The sequence below is a fragment of the Lytechinus variegatus genome, chromosome 4 (assembly GCF_018143015.1).
Source record: "Lytechinus variegatus isolate NC3 chromosome 4, Lvar_3.0, whole genome shotgun sequence".
NCBI classification, from domain to species: Eukaryota; Metazoa; Echinodermata; class Echinoidea; order Temnopleuroida; family Toxopneustidae; genus Lytechinus; species Lytechinus variegatus.
In genome coordinates this window covers 53,544,916-53,572,611 of record NC_054743.1, presented here as the reverse complement: position 1 = coordinate 53,572,611, position 27,696 = coordinate 53,544,916, and the positions used below count along the sequence as shown (strand labels likewise).

Below are 27,696 nucleotides of genomic sequence, written 5' to 3'. Positions count from 1 at the left end.
AATCCTAACAATGATCGTGTAAGCAAGGTCTCTAACTGATCCGTATCAATGATTGTGTAAGCAAGGACTCTAACTGATCTGTAACAATGATCATGTAACCAAGGACTTTAACTAATCCTAACAATGATCGTGTAAGCAAGGACTCTAACTAATCCTAACAATGATCGCGTAAGCAATTTGTCAAATTACGCTGATGAGTTAATTACTCTGTATTGTATTAAACATTTACCAAGAATAAACTATCCATTCTTAAAAGAGCTGACAGTTGATATTCTGTGCTAAGAACACACTGTGTATCTCTCCAAAGACTTTTATCCAGGTTTTCAAAGTTCCTATATGATCTAATATTGATACCTCATCCAATGATTTTTTTTTGTCAAAGCTGATCCAACTACCATCCTTCCTCCCTCCAAATTTGTCATTTTTGATTGGTTGATGATGTTTGTAATACTGAGATGGATCAGAAGCTGCTCCATCCATCACTGCCTCTCCCTCTGCTGTACTGTGACTCCAACGATCGACTTGTATTTGAACGGGTGGGGGATCTATTGCCACTTACCAATGGAGGACCTAAATAGGAAAAATAATAAGAAATAAACAATAAACTGCATGGAAAATCAGCATTGACAGAGAAACCTCTCTTAAGTTCAGTACTTTACTTTGGAAAGAAGAATTAAAAGGTGGTTCAATCCAAAGGAAAAGTTGTTATAACCATAACTAGCTTTATGGTGAACAAAATTATAAACATACATGTATCTTTTTCTCTCTCTTCATTTTAAGGATTAGATTTCTAAACTTGAGATAAAAATTCACTTGGGATTCATCCATGTACCATCATTTTTCATGTATTTCTTTTTTTTCACTTTTATTTATTTTGGGACAAATTTGTCAGTAACAATATTCCTGGGATAAATAGCACCAAATTAAATGACTGTTGTCAATGAAAGGAAATATTATCACACATTTATGAATTTAAGGTGGAAACACATTTTGTATGGACTTTGTACATACACTTTAGCAATTTTGTGTCTGACAGGCACTTACACAATGTTGCGTAATATCATAAACGTGTACCTGGCTGTCACAGATTTGATCTCAAAATTTGGGCAAGACTTCATGTACATTTGCTTTGATCATAATACACAAAATAGATCATTTAACAATTAAGGAGACTTTATCACACCGGTGTGTTGGCTCAGTTGGAAGAGCATCTGTCTCACAACCGGGAGGCCGGGGGTTCAAACCCCGGCTGCGTCAGACCAAAAGACGTTAAAAGGTGGGAGTTGCTGCTACCCTGTTTGGCATTCAACTGTTAATGGGACAGAGCCTCGTCTATCTGGCTCTGCGCAGTGGCTGCCGGGCCCACGGTCAATTGGGCAAAGCAAATTTTTTTAGTATTTCATTTCATGTCTACTTCGAACAATAAAATATGAATTTTCGATTTTTTTTTATCTCACAAGGCTTTACTTTAAGTCCTATTTCATTTCTTCTATGGCTATACAGGCTGAATTAAATCATTTGTACCCATCTTAAAGGAAACCAAAAGCCAAGAGAAGCAATCTATTATTAGAAAGAGTAAAATGAGAGGAACAATTTAAAAGAAGTTTCATCAAAATCAGTTATGAAATAAGCAAGTTATGGACGTTTAAAAAGTCATTATACTTTCTGTGGGAATCCTCAAATTGGCAAACGTGCTTCAAAATGGCTGATTTGTGGACAACTCTCCATTTGTTTTCTACACAAATTTTCAGATTTTCCTCATCTTTCAAATTGCATCTTGCCTCCTTCAGAGCACAACATATGTCATGGGAAAATATAATCCACACCATATATGTCAAGGTCAGGAGGAGTTAATGTGAAATATGTAAAATAAAGGAGAAAATCTCAAAATAGAGCGGTCGGCCTCTGAAAAGCTGGGCTAAAACCTTTGCATTTCAGGCTAGCATTCCATAGCATAGCAGACACAACTGTGAGCAGCTTATGTACCTAGATTTACCATGAATAATAATAACCTTGCGTTTATAGCTCACATCACCTATTAGTGAGCTACATGTACGGTAGTAGACAGAAGTGTGATATGTACTGCTGCTTTTGGCTATTAACAAATTGAACCCTGAATTAATTGGGACGGCCATGACCCTTACCCTAAATTATTTGCAGATATCAAAGATTATTGGCAAAATGGAGGAATACATGACATTTGAAAGAAATTGTTATGATTCTAGCCCAGCCATGTCAGTGGCACCTTCCTCTGCTTCTACCCGGTCTAGCCCAACTGATGTTGTTTAGCTTCCCATACTATTTTATTATCTCAAATTTTGTCTCAAAATTATTGCTTTGACGGAAGTAACATTTACCAATAGCTTTCGCATAGTACATATACGAATCACCGTGTACTATCACACAAGCTTCCTTGATAGGGTAGTATATTTCAGTCATTTTTATGCTAAAACCTTATATCTGCTACCATGCAAGAAAATTTTCAAATTTCTAGAGAAAAAAATTGCATTGTACTATCAATTTCTCCATTTATATTGGTGGGATTCTTAACTGTACTACGTTAGTTTTGCAGAATATGTAATAGAAGTAATATATAAGACTGCCTAAGGATATTTAGCATCAATTAAAATTCCTCTGTTATACATTAGGTTAGATGGGGTCCTTTGTGCTGAATATTGAAAAGTACAAATCAATGTAAGTCTCTTTCATTATCTATCCTAAAATTGCTTGATTGTTCCTTTCATATTTTGTTTCTCTCACACCACCCTCCCTTTCTCTACAGAAATATTTGCTTTGTTATACATCAAATATTTACAATATTAATATCTAGTTATTTTCTCAGATGGATTTGTGTATGTTACATGTTTGATTGCATATCTATCAGCATAGCTCAGTCAGTTAGAGCTCATGTTTTGGATAAGATCGTAGATCTTACATTGAGGGGTTCGAGTCCCGCTCATGCCGAAACTCGTCTAACCAAATATCTGATGCTATAGCGTCGTGTGTAAGCGTGCCTCACCACTGTATTCAGTGCAGGTGTGAATGCAGTTGGAAAACACTCCATCCATCGGAAAGGACGCAAATGTTGGTCCCGTGTACAGGAGAGTTACAAACTATGCATGTTAAAACCAATACAGTATTCGTCAAAGAGTAGGGTTTGTTCACCCGCTGTATTGCACCTGCCGGTCCTCAACCTTTTGTAATTAAGCTACTTTTTGTATTTTTTTCCTCCAATACACTGTTTCAGTCACTCAATTTAATCTATTTAATGAAAAAAAGAATATTAAAAGTCAAAATGTGCAATAAGCTGTATGGCCAACTGCTCTTGATTCAAGATATTGTGTAAAAAGCAAGTGGCCCCTTATCAAAAGGTTACCCTGACAAAAATTGTAAAAATACCAGAAAAAATAATAGAAATATTGGCATTTGGTTTGGGGAATTTAATTAAAGACTAGAATTTAATTCATCATGCGGACGAATTAGGTGGTCTGTCTTTATTCTTGCATACATTCGTAATTCCGAAGCTTCGTAATTCCGAAGGTTCGGTTATTCCGAAGGTTCGTATTTCCGAAGGTTCGTAATTCCGAAGGTTCGTCAATCCGAAAACGAAATAAGGTTCGTAATTCCGAAGGTTCGTTAATCCGAAAACGAAATAAGGTTCGTAATTCCGAAGGTTCGTTAATCCGAAAACGAAATAAGGTTCGTAATTCCGAAGGTTCGTTAATCCGAAAACAAAATGAGGTTCGTAATTCCGAAGGTTCGTCAATCCGAAAACGAAATAAGGTTCGTTAATCCGAAAACGAAAAAAGGTTCGTTAATCCGAAAACGAAATAAGGTTCGTTAATCCGAAAATTAAATAAGGTCCGTATTTCCGAAAATGAAAAATTATTCATTTTGGTAACAAAAACGGTGTTGTGTTGTCATTACAAGATTACACAATATTATGACGATCGATGATACATGCATGTGTTGTGGCCAAAAGCATGTATTTCATTAAGAATAGGCGCCCTGATCAAGCATAGGCTAATTTCGATTTTATCTGAGCACTTTGCTGCCTAAGCAAATGGTTTAAAGATGCAGGGGATCAAGTGTGTTGGTCGCGTGCGAGTAACCTCTAGATAATAGGATTTGTATTGGAGGTGATGTCATCTTTAATAACAGCTTCTGCTGGTAATAAAAATAAAAATAATACTAACATCTCACAAGGATCATTATTATAATGATCCTTGTGAGATGTTGAAAGCGCGAATCGCAAGCTCAAACTAGTAGACATTTCATGTAACAAGACGTGAACTTAAACATTCTGAGCAGTTTTTTTTCATCGTGAGAAAGATGTGTATCTTTCTAAAGAATTAACTCGAGGGCGAGCTGTAATTTGTTTATATACTGACCTGGGGCCCGTTGCATAAAACTTTTTACCTGAGAAAACTCAGGTTGTTTTTACCGGAGTTTTTGCCCTGTGCTAAAGTCAATGGCGGAAATCAGACTAACCTTAGTTTTCAGTTTTTACCAGAGTTTCTCAGGTAAAAAGTTTTATGCATTAGGCTTCTACTAAGTAATCTTTTAAGGACTGCACTTAGTGACTCATGAATAGAATATATATCTCACGAACTAAATAATAAGAGCGCGAACCGCAAGCTTAAAGTTTGTGATATTCCAACTGAAAACTGGACATTTTATATTTTTTTGTAACCAGGAATAGAATGAGTTCCTCAATAAACAATACTTGATGCGAGCGAGAAACGTGAGCCAAAATTTTCCGATTTTCCAACCTGAAAACTGGACATTCTAAGCATTCTTGTAAAAAAAATAATAGCTGGGAGAACAGTTTTCAGAACTGAAGTGGCTTCCCTGGGTAAATAATATCTATATCATTATCATCATTCTAGGCCTACATGAAATTTCCATAAGTTTGAGCACGTGATTCGCTCGCAACATCTCACAAGGATGCCCTTTTAACAGTAATTGACCAAAAAGGCGAATTTTACATCTTCAGATTTGATTTCTTTCCCCCCAAACCGGTTGCTCGCTACGTTCGCAAAAATGAAACGTAAATATATAATTTATCAATCAGTGATCACTTAATTTTTTTGCTCAATTCAATTACTACAAAACACACAACCTCTTTACACAGATGATAATCTCATGGTGAAAATATACGTTTGCACCAAATTGCCCCTATTGGCCCCTTTTTTTGGCTTTGCCACCCCCAAGGAAAATATATTCCGCCGCCACTGGTTGAAACACGCATCGTCTTCATGGCTAACTGCAAAAAATTCTTTAAATGTCCCCTTTAGATCAGGTCACAGCTTATATATTTAAAATTTCTGTTTGCGATCTTGCTTGCAATTATTATCTAAATTTAGTTACATAGGCATCTCGTTTTGGAGATCACAAACATATTGCCCATCATATAAAAAAATATAGCTCGCGCTTGCATTATTTAAAAAGGGTTTATCATGTTATTACATATTTACTTTATTTTATAAGTCTAAAGCTAATTATTGACTGTTACGACTACCCTTTCAAAGAAAGAAACAAAAATGAACTTTAAGCTGCCGATCGATGAAAATGTGGCTGAAAAAAATATTGCCCCCCTCCCCCTATTTGACGAAAGTTGGATCCGCCGGGAGGGAGGCAGGGGCACTTGCACCCCAAAAATGAAATAAAAAATAGGGAAATTAATATTTTCCAAAATGGGAAAGTTCTTTTTTCAAAATTAAATATGCCATTTTTCGTGTTTTTTCGAAATAAAATACTCTTTTTAAAGTATACAAGTTAAGTTTTCAGGCTGGAATATTGCAAATTTTCAGCTTGCGCTTCGCACTCTCATTCGATTGGTGAAATATGCGTTTTGCGCTCGTGTTAATTTTTTAGTTAGATGCACATCTTTTTAATGACAGCAGAAATCTGCTCGGATTTTTAAAAACTTATTTTCATTTTTTATTGAAATACCCTAAAGTTTTAGCTTGTGATTCACGCTCGCAACACCTCGCAATTATGCCATTTTAAGAATAATTGACCCAAAAACGTTTTACAACTTCACCTTTGAATTTGTTTTACCAAGCCGCTCGCTCATTACACTCTCTCCTGAAAAATAAAGCCTAAATATACGTTTTGCCATAATAAGAAATCACTTCAAAAAAGGTTTTTCCTCTACTTAATCACTATCAAACACACAATGACTTCAAGCAGATGATAATCTTAAGGGGAAAATATCACCGAAGTGTCCATTTTGACGTATGAGTTTAATTTTTTACCCCCCAAACGAAAATTCGTTCGGCCGCCCTTGCCTTCCCATCTTCATAACAATTGAATGGCAACAGTGTCCCCCTCCCCCTCGCCTCTGCTTTCCCGGTTTTCATTTTTCGGATTAACGAACCTTATTTTGTTTTCGGATTAACGAACCTTATTTCGTTTTCGGATTAACGAACCTTCGGAACGAACCTTATTTCGTTTTCAGATTAACGAACCTTATTTTGTTTTCGGATTAACGAACCTTATTTCGTTTTCGGATTAACGAACCTTCGGAAAAACGAACCTTATTTCGTTTTCGGATTAATGAACCTTCGGAACAACGAACCTTATTTCGTTTTCGGATTAACGAACCTTCGGAACAACGAACCTTATTTCGTTTTCGGATTAACGAACCTTCGGAACAACGAACCTTATTTCGTTTTCGGATTATCGAACCTTCGGAATAACGAACCGTCGGAATAACGCCACAAATGTTCGGATTAACGAACCCTTTTTCGTTTTCGGATTAACGAACATCAAGGTATAGGCAATTTACGTGTTTCGGAATTACGAACCTTCGGAATAAAGAACCTTCGGAATTACGAAGCTTCGGAATTACGAAGTGTAACCCTTTATTCTCGCCATCATGATTACTATTACCATGTTCATGCAGATCAATATGATCTTCATGATGACAACGGAATGCTCATTATGGATGGATTACTTGTGAAAGACGGGAGATGATAAAGCACTGTGAAAAGGGTGTCTTTGATGTATGACAATACATGTGATATGAAAAAAAAGTAATTATAATCTGTTTCATCTTGCTAAATTTTAACTTTTATACCATTAAATTATCATGAAGGATCATGTACAAGGTGGTAAAAGAAAAAAAAATCTAAAAAAAAAATCTTGTTCACCCCAGGACTCGAACCTGCGCCCCCGAGAAAGCAAGTCAAAATGCGTTGTCCATTGAGCCACGATATTCCCCATAAAGAAAATACACGTAAGCAATTTTGAGAAATACAATTTCATTTTCGCATGTGAAAAACGGGCATGATCCCGGCATCTGATCAAAAAATGAAGGGCACGTTTCTGAAAGCTCAGAATCTCAGCTACAACATACTAAAAGCTCAGGGAAAACTGACAAGAAAAAAAAGAGATATGGCTCACGAAATAGAGGAATGTCGAATCTAGTTTTGACAAAAAGTCATTTCCCATAGACATTACACACAAAATAAGGAAAAATGACATGCCTCTTTTCATCGCTGTTTTACACAATGATACGTTTCTCAAAACAAAAATTCATGTACACTGAGGAGAAAGAATATATTCTAAACTACAACATATCAAAATCTGGGCGAAAATCGATATATATTCGAGAAGTTACAACCAAATTTGCATAAATTTGATGACGTCATTTTTGAAAAAATGAAATTTTTAGTTTCGGCGCCATTTTGATGACGTCATGATATAATTTAGGGACAATGGTGACATGAAATCAAATCTACAACTCATACTCTATCGATATATGAAAAAAAAAGGGGGTCAACGGACTATTTAAAGAGCTACAGTGAATTTGCGATAGGCATGTTTTTGCCCATATATGGCCTATAGTGAGAGCTCGCGCGCACACGTGCTGCAAACTTTAACAGGTGTTAATTTCGTTATTATTGGTCGTAGAAAGCTAAATTGGGTATCAAATTGCTTAGAATTATATTAACAATGCAATGATGTAAAAAAAACGGTGTTTTTGCACTGTGTTAAGGTGTTACGCGAGGAAAACGCGCGCACACATGTGCGCGGGCACAAATTTTTGAAATGCTTAAAATGACCTGAAACGTACTCTCCTTTGGTAAAAAAAGTGATTTTGAGCATTTTGAAATTTTGACGCACGCGCATGACCTCCAGGCAGGGTTGGCGATTTTTTTTATTTTTTAAAAGTTCCTTTGGAAAAAAAGGGTAATTATCCCCCTCCCCTTACTCTTACAATGACATCAATATTGATGTTATACATTTCACCCCTAATATTGTTCTTAACCACATATTTTGTAATTAAAATCCAGTAAAAATGGACAATTAAAAATAAATTTGAGGAATCATGTATCTGAACTTAATTCTATCATACATGTACATAGGCCTATGAAGGAATACTAGTATTCCATAGGGAATTCCCAGTGAGTAGAAAAAATTCCCCTCTGGGATTTTTCATTCAAATATTTGAAAAATCAAAGAGAAAAAAATCCCTTATCAAAACTGCCAACAAACCCTTTGCCAATTACCAGTATTCATGTATATTGTAAGAGAAATAATTCAAATCAATGATTTTTTTTTCAATTAGTCACAGCTTTACAATAGTCAAAGAGAGACTACAACTGTATATGTTTAGGATCTTTTTAGTTTGACAAAAAGCTCTTCTCTTGCTACAGATATAGATGCAAAACTCGCAGTTTTGGAGAACAATATAAAAGATAGCTTAGTCAAAGGGTGACTATACTACATTATGTTACTGTGATTTTTTACATTAATCTACAATTTTTATTCCCATATTCTCTACAAAAAAATCTGTTTGATCCTGACAGAAGTAGTTATGTGTAGGTGAAGGATCAAAACTGGAAAACTGCCAACAAACCTTTTCTCATTGACTTACATATTATATTTTTTTACAAACTGCTCTCTGAAAAGTCTTTGGATTATGTGAAAACTTTATGTTAAGAAAGAAATTGACTAATAATAACTGAAAAAAATGTAAAATTTCAGAAGAAAAACTTGACATAATTTACAAAAAATGAGTACCTATTGACAACATACATCTGTAGTTTTTAAGGAATTACCTGATTTCATTAATTTGATTTTAATTTGTTTTAAGTAGATATGAAGACTTTGTTGATCTTTTGTTGATATAAAGTTAATTCAAAGTTTTTCAGTTGACTTGAAGAATTAAAACTGAATTGAACAAATACTTTGTCCATGATTTGTACATTTTTCAATGGAAGTGATTTAAATCAATGATTTTTAAAAAAAATCATGGTGATTTAAATCGCGATTTAAATCACGATTTAAATCAACGTGATTTAAATCCGCCAACCCTGCCTCCAGGTGACCTTTGATGACATGACCTGATGACCCTTGACCTGAAATTGATGTGATGTAAATATTGTTAATTTTTGATAATTGATAATGGAGATATGATCGATAATGTAATTTTACAAAATGGCGCCTAGATGACGTCATCATGACTTGATGACATTGAAAAGCAAATTTTGACGTTTCCATGTAAGACCCTATGTATGGTATAAACTTCAATGAAATTGATCCTGTCAAACTCGAGATAACTTGGCGACAAAAACCTTGCCATTAAAAATAATAAAAATAATAAAAAGAAAATTCTGACGAAATTAATAGGTGATCTGTCATAGACAGACCACCTAATTAAGAAAGTTATTAGATTTGTGAAGTTTTTCATTTGTGTAATCATACCTGTTTACGAGCAGCTGCCCCATATGTTATGTAGCCTAATAAAAACTGCATAAATTTGAATTTTTGAATGGTTCATGATGACTCACATTTTTCTTTCTTTATTTCAGGAATGGGTGTGAAATGATTTGTCTGTAGATATACTACTGAAGGTATAATAAATCCCATTTTCAATTTTTTGAGAAAATGATATTTCATTGAGTTTTTACAACACAATATGATGAAGCTGGTGGCATAAAACATCACAGACAAAAAAAAATCAAATTATTTTTTTAATCTTTGGTAGATTTACCTCAAACCTTCACCAATATTTCATATTATGTTTTCTGCTATTTTTACAATATTTTGATCAGGGTGAACTTCCCTTTAAAAGCCCATTGAGATACCAACCTATTCCCCCTGATCTACCCGACCCTTGAGTTGTGGTACTTGGTCCTCCTGTGAACCTGGGACTGGAACTCTGAACTGGTCCTGCATCTGCTGCACCTGCATAGGAATAACTGGATCTGGACTGACCGTAGGAGTATCCTCCAGATTCTGGAAAAAAAGAAATTGACAATAGAATAAATCAAGATCTTTGAACACAGACAAGGGTTAAGTTTCTTTTTGCTGATCAAGACTTTATGAATGACTGGATAGTGTGTTAAGTAGGCTACATAGGTATCATAGCTCATGTACATCTGAGGATCTCCGATCGTGCATAAACTTATTTGTAACTTTAAATCTAATTCTAAACAGCTCCTACTAGCTTAAGTTAAAATCCAATCTTTTAGATAAGAATAAACAAAAATTTGAATGCAAATTAGAATTTAAAAAAGATAATTAGAATGATAATAAAAGAAGGAAGGTATCGCACAATGATGTGTCATCAGTCATCCATTCATGTAGTTGTGCACGGTCCCAACCCCAAAATTTAGCCTGCGCCTGCTCGGCAACCAGGTGGCAAGTTTTTAGCTGATTTTGCTCCGGGCACCAAGCGACAGCAGTCCGGGCATCACTGGTTTTGGAGGCATCGCTTGGTCGCAGCTCAAGATTTAGCACGGAATTATTATTCTGGCAGCCCCTGCTCACTTTTCACTTGCTACCCTAAATATGCTTCGTGCCTGGGTGGTCGCTGTCCAGGAACAGACATAATCGACCGATTGGCGTCAAACGATTTAGGTCTAAAATTGAACTCGTTGGACTAAAGGCCGTCGAGTGGTCACCAGCCACTGGCCGCGTTCAGAGATCGGTCAGTGATCTTGTGGCAAATTTAAGATTGGCTGGGTGATTACTTAAAAACAGGCCGGTGGCCAGTGGGAGACTGCCCAAGAATCGGTGGGTTGTCAGCCGATCACTTCTCAGACACCAAACAGAAAAGATCCCCTGATTTCACCCAGATTTGGCCTTGAGTAATAGGTAATCAACAGGGCACTGCTCGGCCACCAATCTTTCTACAGCCCGCTTAACTTCTACAACAAGTGGAATGCCTCTGGCCGTCTCACCTGCATCACGCAGTTCAATATAGCAGCAGTGCTGACTTTGAAAACTACTCTTACTCGCACAAGATGTTCAGTGATACGTGGTTACTCTTATGTCCACTTTTTATGAACTAGACCAATAAACCTACAGAGATATGATGGTTATTCAACAAAAAACCCCAACATGGCCAAAGTTCATTGGCCTTACATGACCTTTGACCTTGATCATGTGACTTGAAACTCACACAGGATGTTAAGTGATACTTGATTACTCTTATGTCCAAGATTCATGAATCAGATCCATAAACTTTCAAAGTTATGATGGTAATTCAACAGATACACCCAATTCGGCCAAAGTTCATTGACCTTTGACCTTGGTCATGTGACCTGAAATGCGCACAGGATGTTCAGTGTTACTTGATTACTCTAATGTCCAGGTTTAACGAACAAGACCAATAAACTTTCAAAGTTATGATGGTAATTCAACAGATACCCCCAAATCAGCCAAAGTTCATTGACCCTAAATGATCTTTGACCTTAATCATGAGACCTGAAACTTGCAGAAAATGTTCAGTGATGCTTGATTACTATTATGTCCATGTTTCATGAATCAGATCCATAAACTTTCAAAGTTATGATGGGAATTCAACAGATACCCCAAATTCGGCCAAAGTTCATTGACCCTAAATGGCCTTTGACCTTGGTCATGTGACATAAAACTCACGCAGGATGTTCAGTGATAATTGATTAACCTTATGTCCAAGTTTCATGAACTAGGTCCATATATTTTCTAAGTTATGATGACATTTCAAAAACTTAACCTCAGGTTAAGATTTCGATGTTGATTCCTCCAACATGGTCTAAGTTCATTGACCCTAAATGACCTTTGACCTTGGTCATGTGACATGAAACTCTAAAAGGATGTTCAGTAATACTTGATTAACCTTATGGCCAAGTTTCATGAACTAGGTCCATATACTTTCTAAGTTATGATGTCATTTCAAAAACTTAACCTCAGGTTAAGATTTGATGTTGACGCCGTCGCCGCCGTAAAAGCGGCGCCTATAGTCTCACTCTGCTATGCAGGTGAGACAAAAATCAGTGGGCGATGCCTGAATTCAAATGACGCCCGAGCAGGCTACTAATCATTATTATTATTTGTTTGGCGTCACCTGTGCCTAGGAGGCGAAAAGCGAACTGAATCACTATGACCCGCAGGTCTCTCCTCCCGATATAACTGATTGGGGGAATGCAGGTGGACCACTTTACCGGGGTTTCCCCCTACTCTTATACGAATAGTGCAGTGGGTTCTTAACGTGCAAAGGTGGTGACTCTCCTCTACGCGGGGCCTCCATTATTTCTAATATGTCTAGTCTAATATTTCTAGTCTTTAAAAATTACACCTCACATACATGTAGCCTACATCTATGAAACATGGGAGAGACGTTTTACACACAGCACACTGGCTTCAGTCATCCGCCCGGGGTGGACTCGAACCCACGATCTTTGGTTCAACGGGCAGACGCCTTACTGACTAAGCCAACACTGCTCTCTACATCGATAGGTCACTACAATGAGTTGTGACTGAAACCTAAGTGTGCATGAAACAGTATTACAAAATGAATTCTAACAACCATCATTTATCATGTCTTACTTTCGGTATATATTTCTAATATGTACCGAATGAGTCTTTAAAAATTACACCTCACAGATTTAATGGAAAAAATATGCCATAAGCACAAAACTATTGTATATTTCCTGAAAACAAATTTTCTACCAAATACTAAAAGGTGTTCATTATGCAATTATTATGTGAACTTTTGATAGAATACAATAAACTTTAATCATGTATTCTGCAACTCTTGTATGATCAAAGCTTCGGCCCCGTCTTACAAAGACTTATGATTACATTACTTACAATATTCTACCTAAACAGAATATAAAATATTCAAACTTGTGTAAAACTGTTTATACAAAGCGCTAAAAAAAGAAAGAAAAGGTATATGAAGTTGCAAAAGAAAGGGAGAGGAATGAATAAATCAAATCCTGAAAAAAGTGTCGCTAAGGCGAGCACATGATATGCCCGTCTGTAACACGGAAAATGGAGCTACTGGTCAAGCAAGAAAAGTGGAAGATGGCGACTTCACCTTTGACCTTCTGACCTCAAAATCAATAGAACTGCTATGCTAGTATCATACACACCAGACTGCATGAGCCTAGGTTACATGTAAGTTCAACTAAAGCTATCGCGTTAACAAGGACTTCAGAAGGATAAGATGAAAACATGTCACTGTGATCGTGACCGTTGACTTTTTGACCTCTAAATCGATAGGCTTGCTGGGGTCCATGCTAGTATCATACACACCAAATTATAGGAGTCTAGGTTAAGTTCAATCAAAATTATCACATTTACAAGGACTGCAGAAGGGTACAATGAAAATATGTCACTGTGACCTTGACCTTTGGACCTAAAAATCATTAGAATTTCTAGGATCTATGCTAGTATCATACACACCAAATTATATGAGCCTAGGTTAAGTTCAACTGAAGTTATTGCAAGCACTGCAGAAGGGTACTATGAAAATATAAAGTCACTGTGACCTTGACCTTTGATCTTTTGACCTCAAAATCAATAAGCTTCCTTGGATCCATGCTAGTATTATACATACCGAATTATATGAGCCTAGGTTAAGTTAAACTGAAGTTATCGCGTTTATAAGGAAAAGTTAACGGACGGACAGACGGATAGACAGACGGACACTGAGCGTGATATCATAATACACTGTACGTCCCATCAAGACAGGCGTATGAAAAGGATGAGAGAGAGAGAGACATGTTGAGAAAAAATGCCACTTCTAAGGCATTACATAAATTCAAACACTTGCACATACCCAGACACAAATTTCAAATTGAAAGCATTTTAATGGTACTGTACATGTACATGTACATCTGGGGGAAGGCATACAGACTTACTTCCAAACCCTGATCTATCTGAGCCAGCAAACACAGATGTGTCTTCATTGAGTTTGGAGGATTTATTATACTGGCCATGGCGTGAGTAGTAGCCAGTTGTTGAGGGGTTATTAGTAGATATTGTGGCCTGCTTAGCTGGAAGCTTTAGACTTGCAGAGACATTCTTGCGGATGCTCCATACGTCATCAAGCTCAGGGTTGCTTCCATGAACTAAAATAAAGAATGAAAAGCCAGATAGGATTGCTTCAAGAATGAAAAAATGTATACCGGTAATACTATCAAATCTAAGCCAGATGTTTTAGGAGCGCCAATATCTGGTTGTCTATTACTGTAAAGTTCTGTGTATATGTAACGGCGCACCTGTTTATTAGACGCACCCTAACTTTTGGACTTGTATACGTAATTCAATATCTTGAGCACAACAGTGTGCATCAAGAATAGGCCTACATGTAGTTTACATTTCGTTATAATCCTATAAAATGATATATAATATCCTAAAACTTTTTTCCATATTTACATGACTATACTGGTACAGGTCCCTTTCAGCAAAAGATGATATGAGTACCACTTCCTTTTGAAGTCCACCCCAACCATTAGTTTATTTGAATAAAAAGAGCATAACACTGAAAATTTTATCAAAATCGGATGTAAAATATGACATTTTAAAGTTTTGCTTAATTTCACAAATAGTTACATTATATGTACATCCTGGTTGGTATGCAAATGAGGAGACTGATGACGTCATCCACCCACTATTTTTTTATCTCAACCTCGGTTGTATTATGTATCAATTAAATAAGAGAACTTCCACTTGTCCTTTATTCATTATGTGTTAGAAATGACCAAATCCATTCTTACTACACTTGTATAATATAATCATAATATTATATTTGTATAATTTAGTTATTTGTTAAATTCTTCAGTGTACCTTAACTTCTTATCTACAATGTAATCGTAGTCAAGCTCTTGCAGAGTGTCCTCCAATAATAAAGTAGTCAATTAAGATTTGAAACTGTTTAGATAATTTTTTACCACCAAATTATGCTGCTATTAGCTGCATAATTGGGTTTATGAAAGGGGTATTAGTTAACCTTTTCCAAACCCAGGCAGCCCCTTCATCTCTATTCCAGGTCCTTTCTACTATGTCACGTATGTCCTATTGTTTATGTAATTTGTACGCTACTATAATTTACGTATTTTGAATTGCCAAATAAATAATAAGAAATTCAAGACAAGTTTCCTTTCTCCACTTGCCATTAGTCAAAACTAGTTTTCAGCTAAATACATTTGTTTATACAGGGCCAAAATTATGAAACTCCTTCCTTCTTCATTGAAGCAATCAGTTAGCCTTAGTCTTTTTAGAAACAAGTTAAAGGTCAAGTCCACCTCAGAAAAATGTTGATTTGAATCAATATCATACAAGCACAATGCTGAAAATTTCATCAAAATTGGATGTAAAATAAGAAAGTTATGACATTTCTAAGTTTCGCTTATTTTTAACAAAATAGTTATATGAACGAGCCAGTTATATCCAAATGAGATAGTCGATGATGTCACTCACTCACTATTTCTTTTGTTTTTTATTGTTTGGATTACACAATATTTCAATTTTTACGAATTTGACAATAGGACCTCCTAGCCTGAAGCACAAATGTTAAAATAATGGAATTCCACATGTCCAGGGAGGAATGAAACTCCAATTCACATGACAATGATGAGAAAATAAAAATATTTCATATTTCATATAATAAAATACAAAAGAAATAGTGAGTGATGTCATCACTTCATTTGCATACCGACCGAGATGTGCATATAACTGTATTGTGAAATGAAGCAAAACTCTAAAATGCCATAACTTTCTTATTTTACAATTACATCCGATTTTGATCAAAATTTTCAGTGTTATGCTTGTTAAATTTTTCTCTTTTTATTCAAATCAAGTTTTTGTTGGGGTGGACTTGTCCTTTAAAGACCAATTTGCTGAAGAAATACTTAGATCAGTAAACAAATCTCATCTAACTTTATAAAATGTATTCTCACAATTATCTATGCAAAAATAGAGCTCTGCCTATTTTCTTTATTTTTTCCTCTTTTCTTTCTTCTTTTTGATTTTAAGATTCTTATAGTTGAAGTAAAATAGAATTTGTTTGCATTCTGCATTTCACTTTTTTGTTATTTTTTAGTCTATCTTTTGTAAATATGTATATCTGTGCTTTGGTTAGTTACATTTTTTTGTTTGCTTGTTCTTTGATGTTTTAAATGATTGCTAATGTAATTTTTAACTTCTGGTGGCCTATGGGCTATGGCCCACAAGCTGAGCTTTTTAGTAGGTCACCACGTGTCATTTCCATCTATTCTCATGGGTGTTACTTACATGTATATTATATAAAAAGTAGTGCATGTATTATGTATATCATCCTGTAATCATTTACTTTTGTTCTTTGCTATTTGCTTGTATCACATTGATTTAATGTTGTTGTTTGATACACGTATATCGGATTTGAAATGAAATAATGATTCATTCATTCATTCTTTTGTATTTCATTATATGAAATACAAAATATTCTTATTTTCTCCTCATTGTCAAGTGAAACAAAGATTACTTCCTCCCTAAAAAGGTGGAATTAGCATTGTTTTAATACTTATGGTTCAGTCAAGTTGGTCCTTATTGTCAAATCTGTAAAAAATGAAACTTTGTATAATTCAAACAATAAAATACAAAATAGTGAGTGAGTGATGTCATCAGTTCCTCATTTGCATACCGACCGAGATGTGCATATAACTGTTTTGTGAAAAATAAGCGAAACTTTAAAATGTCATAACTTTCTTTTTTTTACATCCGATTTTGATGAAATTTATAGCGTTTTGCTCGTTGGATTTTTCTCTATTTATTTAAATCATCATTTTTCTGGGGAGGACTTGACCTTTGAATAGCGTACAGAGAGGGTGTGTAAAACAAAGAAGAAAAAAATTAATTGTCATTCCCCTATGCGATGCTCGGAAGCAAAATCTACATAATTTTACAGAGAGAGAGAGATAGTGTTTCAAACTATCATTTGATTTTTTTATTTTCTTCTATTACTATTACTATTACTATTACTACTACTACTACTACTACTACTACATGTACTACTACTACTACTATACTACTACTACTACTACTACTGACTACTACTACTACTACTACTACTACTACTACTACTACTACTATTGACTACTACATGTACATGTACTACTACTACTGACTACTACTACTATTACTATTACTACTACTACTACTACTATTACTACTACTACTTCTGAATACTACTACTATCACAACTACTGACTACTACTACTACTACTACTACTACTACTTCTACTACTACTACTACTACTACTACTACTACTGACTACTATTACTACTACTGACTACTACATATACTACTACTGACTACTTCTACTATTACTACTACTGACTACTACTACTACTACTACTACTACTACTACTACTACTACTACTACTACTACTACTACTTCTACTTCTACTACTACTACTACATGTACTACTACTTCTACATGTACTACTACTTCTACACATACTACTACTTCTACACATACTACTACTTCTACATGTACTACTACTACTACATGTACTTCTTTAACTCTTACTACTTCTACTACTACTATTACTACTACCGGTACAGTACTGCTATATTGCATACTACTATATGTATTAGTGAAAGAGGGAAAGGAACGCTAAAGTCAATGGAGCATCATTATTCATGAGAAATGAATTATTTAATGATCCTAGACTTTGTGAGATGCATTGGAAATATACCTGTAGAGACACCCCTATAGGGAAAGCAAACTCACAGAAAGGGTGGCAGAAAGTCATGAATATGTTTGTTATGGTTTGACTGGCAACCAAAATGACTATTTTTGGAGCTTTATTTTTTTTGATAGCTTTAAATTGTATTCTTCCACATGAATATGTAGCCCGACAGTTATTTTATGATGCAAAGGTGATAATTAAAAATCAATGACATAAAAAATAAGTTGATGAATATTGAAAACGTACAAAAAATATAATTCACAAATATATTAGTCATCATCAGCCATAATATACTGTAGTCGGTTACACTTCGTAATTCTGAAGGTTCGATAATCTGAATACAAAATAAGGTTTGATGTTCCCAAGGTTTGTTGTTCCAAAGGTTCGTTAGTCCGAAAACGAAATAAGGGTCTTTTTTCATTACAATTTTGGACTAACGAACCTTCAGAATTACGAACCTCATTTCGTTTTCCGATTAACGAACTTTCGGAATTACGAACCTCACTTTGTTTTCGGACTAACGAACCTTCAGAATTACAAACCTCACTTTCTTCTCAGACTAACAAACCTTCAGAAATACAAACCTTTGGAATTACGAATGTATGCGATATAGTCAATGCAGTCAAACACTGGTAATCAAATGATCAGGGAAAATAATTGGTTAAAGCCATCAATATTTTTTTTCAAAAGCTTTCTTTACAACAATATTATTTTTCTCCTACTTCTTCAATATCTTAATGGAGAGGTCATATAAAAAAGAAATTCGAAAGGACAAAATATTATTTTAAAAAGGAGAGAGAGAAAGCAAAGGAAATTGGAATGGAAACTGGAAATAAAAAAAAAGAAGAAAAACGCCCTGACAAAATGGCACTGCATCATAATGATACCATCATAAATTCTGTTAGAATATTTCAAATTTTTCCAGAGATGACTACATAGAAACTTGTACATAACAAAAGTGTTTAGGGAGGTATCAGTTTTATTTCACATTACATCAATGGTGGAGTATTCTGATTTCCAGTCTTCATTGTACTTACGTGATTGGTCAGATCTGGATTTAGTTGGTAAGCCATTAAACCAATCATCAGTAGGTCCTGGTGAGTTGTCTTTAGATGAGTTAGGACCATTATACGTGAAACGCTTCACCCCACCTACAAAAAAAAAAAACATAATTCAATATGCAGAAAGTACCATGTCACAGAGTAAGGTGCTCAGTCAAATGTTGAAGATTTGAAATTTGGAATCCCAAAAGGATTGGTGATTGGTCCTAAATATTTTACTTCAAATATACATGTATCTACAAGCTGTCAAAAATATCACTGAAGAGCATGGAGCAATTCAACATTACAAGTACATTGTACATGGAAGTGAGGCAGATGTGAAATTCAGCCTAAGTTCTATCAAATTGTTTGAAGGATATCCACAATTGGCTGCAAATTAATAATTCATGAAAAATGGACTTCATCATTTTTTTCACCAACACATTATGGTATTATTCAAAACACAACTTGCAAAGATTGCTTTTACAGATCAAACTGTGACATGATGAATGATCTAAAGGTACAAAAAAGTGTGAAAACAAATTTCATACTTTTTAAATGTTCTTTACAGGGACATACATGTACATGTATGGGCAAGTCCAAGAATTCGCGCGTTATGTATGGGACATTTCAGAGGCTTTAATGACCTGAAAAATAGTGCTAATTGACTTTGATTAGATTGAATACCCTCATGATGGTAGACATCTAAGAGAAGAATAATCATGCAAAAAATGGTGACATATGACCTTGACCTTTTAGAGAGAAAAGATGGGCCATTACGTATGGGACGCAGAAAAAAAGACAATTTTTAAAACATTTTTTCAAGTTGAGAATTTTCTGAAAGTATTTCATTTGACATTTTCTAACTTAGTGTGATAGAAGTCACAAAACTATAGTATATGGTCGCATTTCATAAGTTGGGTATGCAAAAAGGGTGGCGTATGAACAATTTTCCACACTGTGCCATGGATAAATTGTTGCTACATCACTGCATCTTGACCAAATTTATTGAGTAATATCTAATTTTGAAGCTAGAACTATAGGCTAAATATATTACTATGAATTAAATCAATACAATATCAGGAACAAAAACTACAGCACATTATATATGAAGTAACAGGGGTGGCGGAGCCGGTGGATGCGGAGCCGGTGGATGTGGTAAATGATAAAATATTAATTAAACATAATTAACAACTTACTATAATATGTAATATGACTGTTATCCTCATATTTCTGGGCATTTTAAAGCAGGGAAAAACTAAATGTCATAAAAATTTGACAATTTTGAAAATATGCAGCAATGGAATGCATGTGTATGTCGGCTCTGATCTGCAACCTAATCAATTAGTAACCCGGAGAGATTTGGTTAATTATCTAATTTGTAATCTTAATTTTTAGTACAAATGTTGTGTATCATTGCAACAAACATTTCTACCCATGATATTGTCATTTTGCCAAGCATATAAATACAGTGACAGGTATTTTGGGGGCAAAAAAGTGAAATTAATTACTGTTAATTAATTAGTATAATTAATATGCATACAATAATAGATAATTATTTGATTTTTGGTACAGATTTAATTATTGATGTTTAAAGATTATAACTGCAAAATACTAGGGTGATCCAATGTTGCATTAACTTTTGACACCATTTTATGTGCAGCAGGTCCAATTTGAGAAAAACACATTTCAAAATTCACATTTACATTGACGTCTATGTAATAATTAGCTGTTAATTAGTCATTTTAAGGAAAAATAAAGGTATTCGAGACTTAAAACTTTTTCCAATTTTTTGAGAATGGTAATAGCTATAACATATCAAAAAAAAAAATTTTGACCATTTTTACCCTGTTCGCGAAATTGGACCACCTTATGACATGCGACCATATCTAAGGCAAGTTCCATGTCCTAAGCCAAATCCCTCTAATTAAACAAATTAATGACATGTTACGCATGGGACAGTTGTGTATGGGACATTTTGTCCCCATGGAGAACGTATACAATTTTCCCCATAATTCAAAAAATTGAAATAATTTGAAATATGAAAATAATAAAAGAGTTTCTGTCTTTTAAATGTTCTATTGAGATATATTTGATATGACTGAAAAGGAAATTAGCCATTTCAACATTTTTTTTTCGTTTTTCATGGTTTCATGAATTTCTAATGTATTTCTATTGTTTTTTAATTATTTTCATATTTCTCCAATTTCACAATTTTTTTTGCTTCAATTGTTTTCATTAACCAGTATTCATAAGAATTCAGTCTTTAAAAACTAAAGAAAAGGTAAATAATTGATTTTTAGAGCACTCTTGAAATTTGTTTTTCTCCATTCACTTTGTACACAAATCTCCCCATTGTTATTGTGTGTAAATGTCCCATACAGTACATGTACGTAACATGTCCCATATGTAAAAGATTTTTAATTAACTTTTAATTAAAAAGTAAACTTTATTTTTAAAACTTTTTGGGGTGTAACATTTTCGTACTTTATAAATTAGAACTTCCCAGAAATGCAACAATACAAGTTTTGTATTATGAGAAATAACTTTTTAAAAATCCTCAAAATGTTACGTATGGGACATTCAATCCTTGGACAAGACCTAATTTGCATAATTACTTACAGTAGATGACACAACTTTTTTCCCCAAAAAGTAATAAGATGTTAGGGGGTCCATGTCCCACCTATGACTAAATCTCACAAGATTTGTTTTTATTTTCTATGAGTTTTTATAATTGTCCCATACCTAACGCCCATTTTACCAATTATGCAAATTACATGTAGGTGGCCCAAATTACATGTAGCATAAGTATTGCATATTATCTAATTTTTCTTAATGAAATTTTAAATTCAACATTTGGGCTTTCTTACCCCACCAAAGATAACTTCTTAAATTAAAGATGAAATTTTGCCTTCTAGGTTGACATTTTCTTGGACTTGCCCGTATCTACATGTACAAGACATGTCAGCATATTTTCCATATTCTGAAAATGCACCCCTTAACAAGTATTGGCATGTAAAGTCCTACCCTTAACAAGTATTGGAAACAAAACGATACTCTTGGCAAAAATTCCCTGAATTGGACCCCTAAACAAGTACAGCCATATTTCAATCGGTTGTCGGTTTGACCTAAAGCTACCTTACCTGATTGGTTTAGTACATGTATGTACAGCCCCACCTCGTCACATCTCGCACAAATCATACTCTAAACACATAGTGTTAACTCTTCAGGCAAAAACTACATCCTTTATAACACATTTTAGTCTTAATTTTTTTGTACCCTCGTAAATTTGACCCAAAACATGTAGCTTTCCTAGCGTAAATAGATACCTTTTTTTTCATAGTGTTTTTGACACCCTTATTACGTTACCTATTAACGTGCCCTATCTTGAAAAAGACATCCTTTTTACGTGTTTTGGGGGTCACGCATGGTATCCACTCGTCAATATAAGTTGCCCCCCCCCCCCCCCGGGGCTAGGACTCAAGTATAGATGACCTAAATAATATATGGATTTTCAGTAAGAAATTGAGGGCAAGTGTCTGAAAAGATTTCACAATGTCTGCAGGAAGGCCTTGGTTTGGGAGAATTAGCAGTGCAAATAGGGACATCTACATGTAAAACTGACACACATTCCCATATCAGGCAGCATGTTGAATCAAGGTACATGTACGAATGGATGGCGTTTTTAGGTTTCATTCATGAAAAAGGAAAAACGGAATTCAGCTCTGTGGTTCTGATTTTGAAAACGTGATTTAAGCAAATCCCATTACGCTTTCCGCTCTGTGATTTTGTTTTTGCACAATCGCAGAGCAAACATCAAAATTGAGGTCAGCTCTCTGATTGTTTTTCGTTCATTTCCATTGCCAAGAGAAGAAAAGACCTGCTGACAAACTTTGCCAAGTCAATCCTTGTCACATCGCGACATCGTCAAATGATATATTTCTACCTTCAGTGATTTACGTAACAATTTGTTTTCCATAGGGATATGTACAGTGCAACTTGCAAATGAGTATTGGGAGTAGTGAGAGCGAAAAACATAATCTCATGAATAAATTACCATAAATATACTCCCCCATTTCTCTGCCAAATTTAAAGATCATGATATGGTAACAAAAATTTACAAGATGGTAGAAAAATTACATTAACTACTTGATTGTAGAGCTAAACTTCACTGAATATGTATATACATATTATACTTCATTTTATGAACTAATTACATGCTAATTTATTCATAAAATCATATTCTGTTCTAAAGTAATTAAAGCTGGTAGAGTGCTAATTTTTTCTTCATGGCATTTCTATAAACAACTTTCCTTCAAAACAACTGGTACTGAAGACGTTTTCTTTACATATTTTTCACTTTTGAAAATTATATCACATATTTCAGCATTTTGGGGCTGACATACCCGAGCATCGTAAATTTGGACTTAAAAGTTGCGCAAGCCTTATGGAAAAATATTCTTGGAATGAAGCGGAGCAATTTCAAACATAACATGTTTATCGCAAAAAATTTTGAGGCATCACATTATGCGGCAGAATGGGTTTTAAAATTTTGATCTTTTATTACCCATAATTCCTTAAGGAATGGTCAATTTTTTTTTTTTTTGCATTTCTAGTGCAAAGACTTTTCATTTTATTCATCATTCACAAATATTTGTTATTAATTTGGGGGTAATTGCTACATTCGACACTGACAGTCATGACAGTTCAGGCTTAACTTAGATTAAAGTCTTACTTTACAAAATGTAAGTTCAGCTTCAGTGGTGTACCTAGGATTTTCCACAGGGGGGGGGGGGCAAATTCGTCCGCCCCAAAATTTGAAAACCAAAAAAAAAAGTCTTCAACCACACAAATATAGAATTTTGTAACAGAAAAAAAATTGACAAGCAAAAAAAAAGGTCTTCAACTTCTCGTCAGGGGGGGGACAGGGATAGGCCCTTTGCATGGGTTGTGACTTGTCGGGGGGGGGGGTCAGTCTGCCCCCCCCCCCCCCCCCCGTAGGTACGCTAGTTTTCAGCTACCACTTTTCAGGGAAAAAAAATTCCCTCTACTTTCGAAATAAACGCCTGGTATATTTGTTTTATATCCTACATTTCAGGCCTGGTCACACCGCCCAAGCGTTGTTGGAGCGGTCGTGGAGCGGTGAGAAAAAAATCATCATCGCTCGCTACCGTTCACCATTTTCGTTTTTGACTTTTTTAATTTTTTATCGATTTTTGTTTTAAATTTTTCCCCAATTTTGTAAGCGAAATTCGACCCTCTCTCCCTACCGCTCCAACAATGCTCGGGTGGTGTGACCAAGCCTTTAATAACTGAATAAGGTAGAACAATAGTTCATCTACTCTTGTATTTGTAGTTCTTTTCCTAATCTGAACTTAAAGGGGAATGAAACCTTTGGAACAAATAGGCTTGTGTAGTTCTAAACAGAAAAATCAAAGAATAAGAATAAAGAAAGTTTGAGAAAAAATCGGACAATAAATTAGAAAGTTATGAGCATTCAAATATTGCAATCACTAATGCTATGGAGATCCTCCCATTGGCAATGCGACAAGGATGTGTGATGTCACTGATGAACAACTTTCCTTTTGGTGGACTATAAAATACCCTCAAAATGTCTCTTTTTGCTTTTTCTTATGATGATACAAACTCTTTATCCATGATGTATTTTTAAAAAATATGTATTACATGCCCTCTTGTAGAAAGAACACATGATCTATGGATAGATGTGATAAAAGAGGCAATTCAAGTGAAATATATATTAAAGTAATGGGGAGAGTTGTTCATCAGTGACATCACACATCCTTGTCGCATTGCCAATAGGAGGATCTCCATAGCATTAGTGATTGCAATATTTAAATGCTCATAACTTTCTCATTTATTGTCCGATTTTTCTCAAACTTTTGTTGATCTGTTTCTTTGATTTTTCTGTTTTCACACAAGCTATCTTGTTCCAATGGTTTCATTCTCCTTTAATATAGATAACGCGCTGCCAGGCTGATCTACTTTTTCTGAAACCATGCGCTCAGCGGAATGCGGATTTGTGCCTGCGCCGTCCCTTCACGGGACTTGCCCGGTTGAGTCAACTCGCTGACCGGAGTGCCCGAAAAATTGCATGATCTGTGTCAATGATGGAATAGTCGACTACATGTATTCCATCATTGACCATGTTGACGTCACGGAATAGCACATTTTCTTCGGTGGGCGTTTCATTTTCGACATCATCGCAAAATAGTGAGAATATGTTTGGTCACATGATGCTATTTAAACCAATCAGCATACATGTACACTACTGTTACAGGCCTACTGGGTTTTTGTTGTATTAACCTTTTGCAACATACATGTATATTTTTTTACAATACAAACAATTGTATTCATCATCATTTAAAACAAAATATTCATGTTCATTTTATATGCATATTCATCATTATTGTAAATACAGTATGTTCTTGTTGAGAATCTCAGAGTCATACTCCCGATCAGGGGTCCATTAACAATAATAGTTTTAATCACTAACACTAGGGGAAGGCGGGGTAAGTTGAGCATAGGGGCAAGTTGAGCCACCACCCCCAGGCCAATACTGAATGAGTCAGACATTATACTTGGTACTTGGTAGGAATCCTCCAAAAGACGCCATAAAGGTGTTTAAACTGGAGGTGTGTCGCGTACGGTCACCAGCTTAAGGTTCCGATATTGTGGGGGTATGTAAAGTAAAAAAGGGTGTGAAATAGATCATTGCTTTTTACACACACACGTCTTTAAATATAATAAAGAAATAAGAACAATATTGTTAGTCCAGGTATATAGGTTCTCATTCTTGTCATGTTTTTTTACAAGATGGATGCATAAAAAATGTGTGGATGTGAAAATATTGCATGTAAGTTTGGACTGGGGTAAGTTGTGCCAAACAACATGGGGCAAGTTGAGCCATGGTAATTCTTATGGTAATTCTTATGGTAGGCCATGTAATTCAAATGAAAATTAAAAAAAAACTTAAAAAGCCATCGATATGCAGGCAGAAAAGAGCAAATTCATGTGACAGTTCTTTTACTTTTAGAGAATGTTAGTATTTATAGAGAATTAGCAAGTGAAAAGACTTTAAATGGAAATTGACATCCTTGTTCTCCTGCATACATTTTGTACATACATGTAGTTTTTGTGGCTCAACTTACCCCAGAAGGTGGCACAACTTACCCCACAGATGGGGCAAGTTGTGCCACTTGACATCGTTTTTTTCAAAGGTCACAGCGACTTTCAGTGCGGGGGTAGAAAGTTGTATATAGATAGGTGAAAAAGATTTCCCAAGAATCAAATTTAAAGGCAAGGGGTGGTATTCTGAGGTCATTTTATCTTTAAAATATTTTATTTTATCTCTTAAAATGAAATTGGCATTCTGAGATGACATTTTATCTCTCAGATAAAATTTACAATTTTATCTTGCGATTAAATTTCATCTTGCGTAACTTTTAATGATACGCAACAAAACAGTACCTGCGTAGACAAAGGCATCGTGTATCTGGGTATTGCAACGCAGATGATCTTTTCCTTGCGCCCAAGATAGTTTGAAGAAAAAAATAAAATAAACTTAAAAGAGGGTAGGGGCTATTTTATCTCCGCGATTTATCTCACCAATATTTCTAGGTGAATTAACCCCAAATGTTGACATGAAAATGAAGAAAAATTATATATGTATTCAGAATAACACCTTAACGTTATTCCTGTACAATAAGAAAGTATTTCATAAGACTTGTCTTTACTAATATTGTCTTTGAAATGATGCTTGAAAAGATGCGATACAGACCTCTAAAAAAGATGAGAGCATTGTCCTTTTTGTTAAAAAGAAATCTCTGTAAAGACGCGCGAGCGTATACGGTATAGTGCAAGCGTATTTGAAGTAAAAAATTGACGCAATCTCACCCCTTTGCCACACCTCCTTGTGGAATGGATTTCCATTGGTTGACCAATACGAAAGAGCTATAAAAGCGCATTTCTAATTGGATATTGATTAAAAAGTAAGTGTGTCTTACAGAGATAAAATGAAGATAAAATGGTTTTCAGAATACCAATTTGGAGAGATTTTAAGGGCATTTTATCTCACTGACTTTAACGGAGATAAAATATTTTATTTTATCTGAGATAAAATGGATCTCAGAATACCACCCAAGGTATTTATTTCTACAATATTATTAGTCATATCAATTCTATCATGCAAAATGCAAAAAGTGTCACAACTTACCCCGCCTTCCCCTACACTACACTACACTACAGTCTACAGACACACACACAGAGTTTAATAAAATCGTATCGTACCGTACCGTACACTTGTTAGAAATGAATTTCCTTACCCTGTTGATTGTTTGCTGGTTCCCTCATTCTCCTTCGCTCATCCTTTCTCGTCCATTTCAATAATCAACAGAACATTATTACCATTTACATGTAAAGAAAAGTCACAAATGATATCTGTCTCTCCACGGAAGCCACGCGTCACGCAGTACACATCGCAAGAGTATATACCGGTACCGTACGTATTGAAACCAGTGAGATAGATATATTTTGAAACACAAGTAGTAAAGTACAGGTACAGGTACAGGTGCACGGCGCGGCTATCGCTCCGATCATAACCTCGGCAACGCAACGCACATCTGTCATTATCGTATGTGCTAGGTCATTGATTGTGATTGCTTTGCTTTACATACAG

General features: G+C 35.1%; 1 protein-coding gene across 1 annotated transcript; it reads right to left on the bottom strand.

The window, feature by feature from the left end:
* Nucleotides 1-217: 217 nt before the first annotated feature.
* Nucleotides 218-27,481, bottom strand: LOC121414322. Its single transcript, XM_041607461.1, has 5 exons — nucleotides 27,344-27,481; nucleotides 18,999-19,112; nucleotides 14,148-14,357; nucleotides 10,105-10,251; nucleotides 218-570 (listed from the first exon to the last, which is right to left on the bottom strand). The coding sequence occupies exons 1-5, from the start codon at nucleotides 27,369-27,371 to the stop codon at nucleotides 461-463; spliced, it is 609 nt and encodes a 202-aa protein (XP_041463395.1). The 5' UTR covers nucleotides 27,372-27,481; the 3' UTR covers nucleotides 218-460.
* Between the last annotated feature and the right edge of the window lie 215 nt (nucleotides 27,482-27,696).

Bases quoted from the DNA above. Each gene is read 5' to 3' on its own strand.
- LOC121414322 (XM_041607461.1), bottom strand. From the start codon at position 27,371: ATGAGGGAACCAGCAAACAATCAACAGG. The intron at 19,113-27,343 runs GTAAGGAAATTC...TTTTTTTTGTAG, and splicing joins ACCAGCAAACAATCAACAGG to GTGGGGTGAAGCGTTTCACG. The intron at 14,358-18,998 runs GTAAGTACAATG...TCTTTATTTTAG, and splicing joins ATCCAGATCTGACCAATCAC to TTCATGGAAGCAACCCTGAG.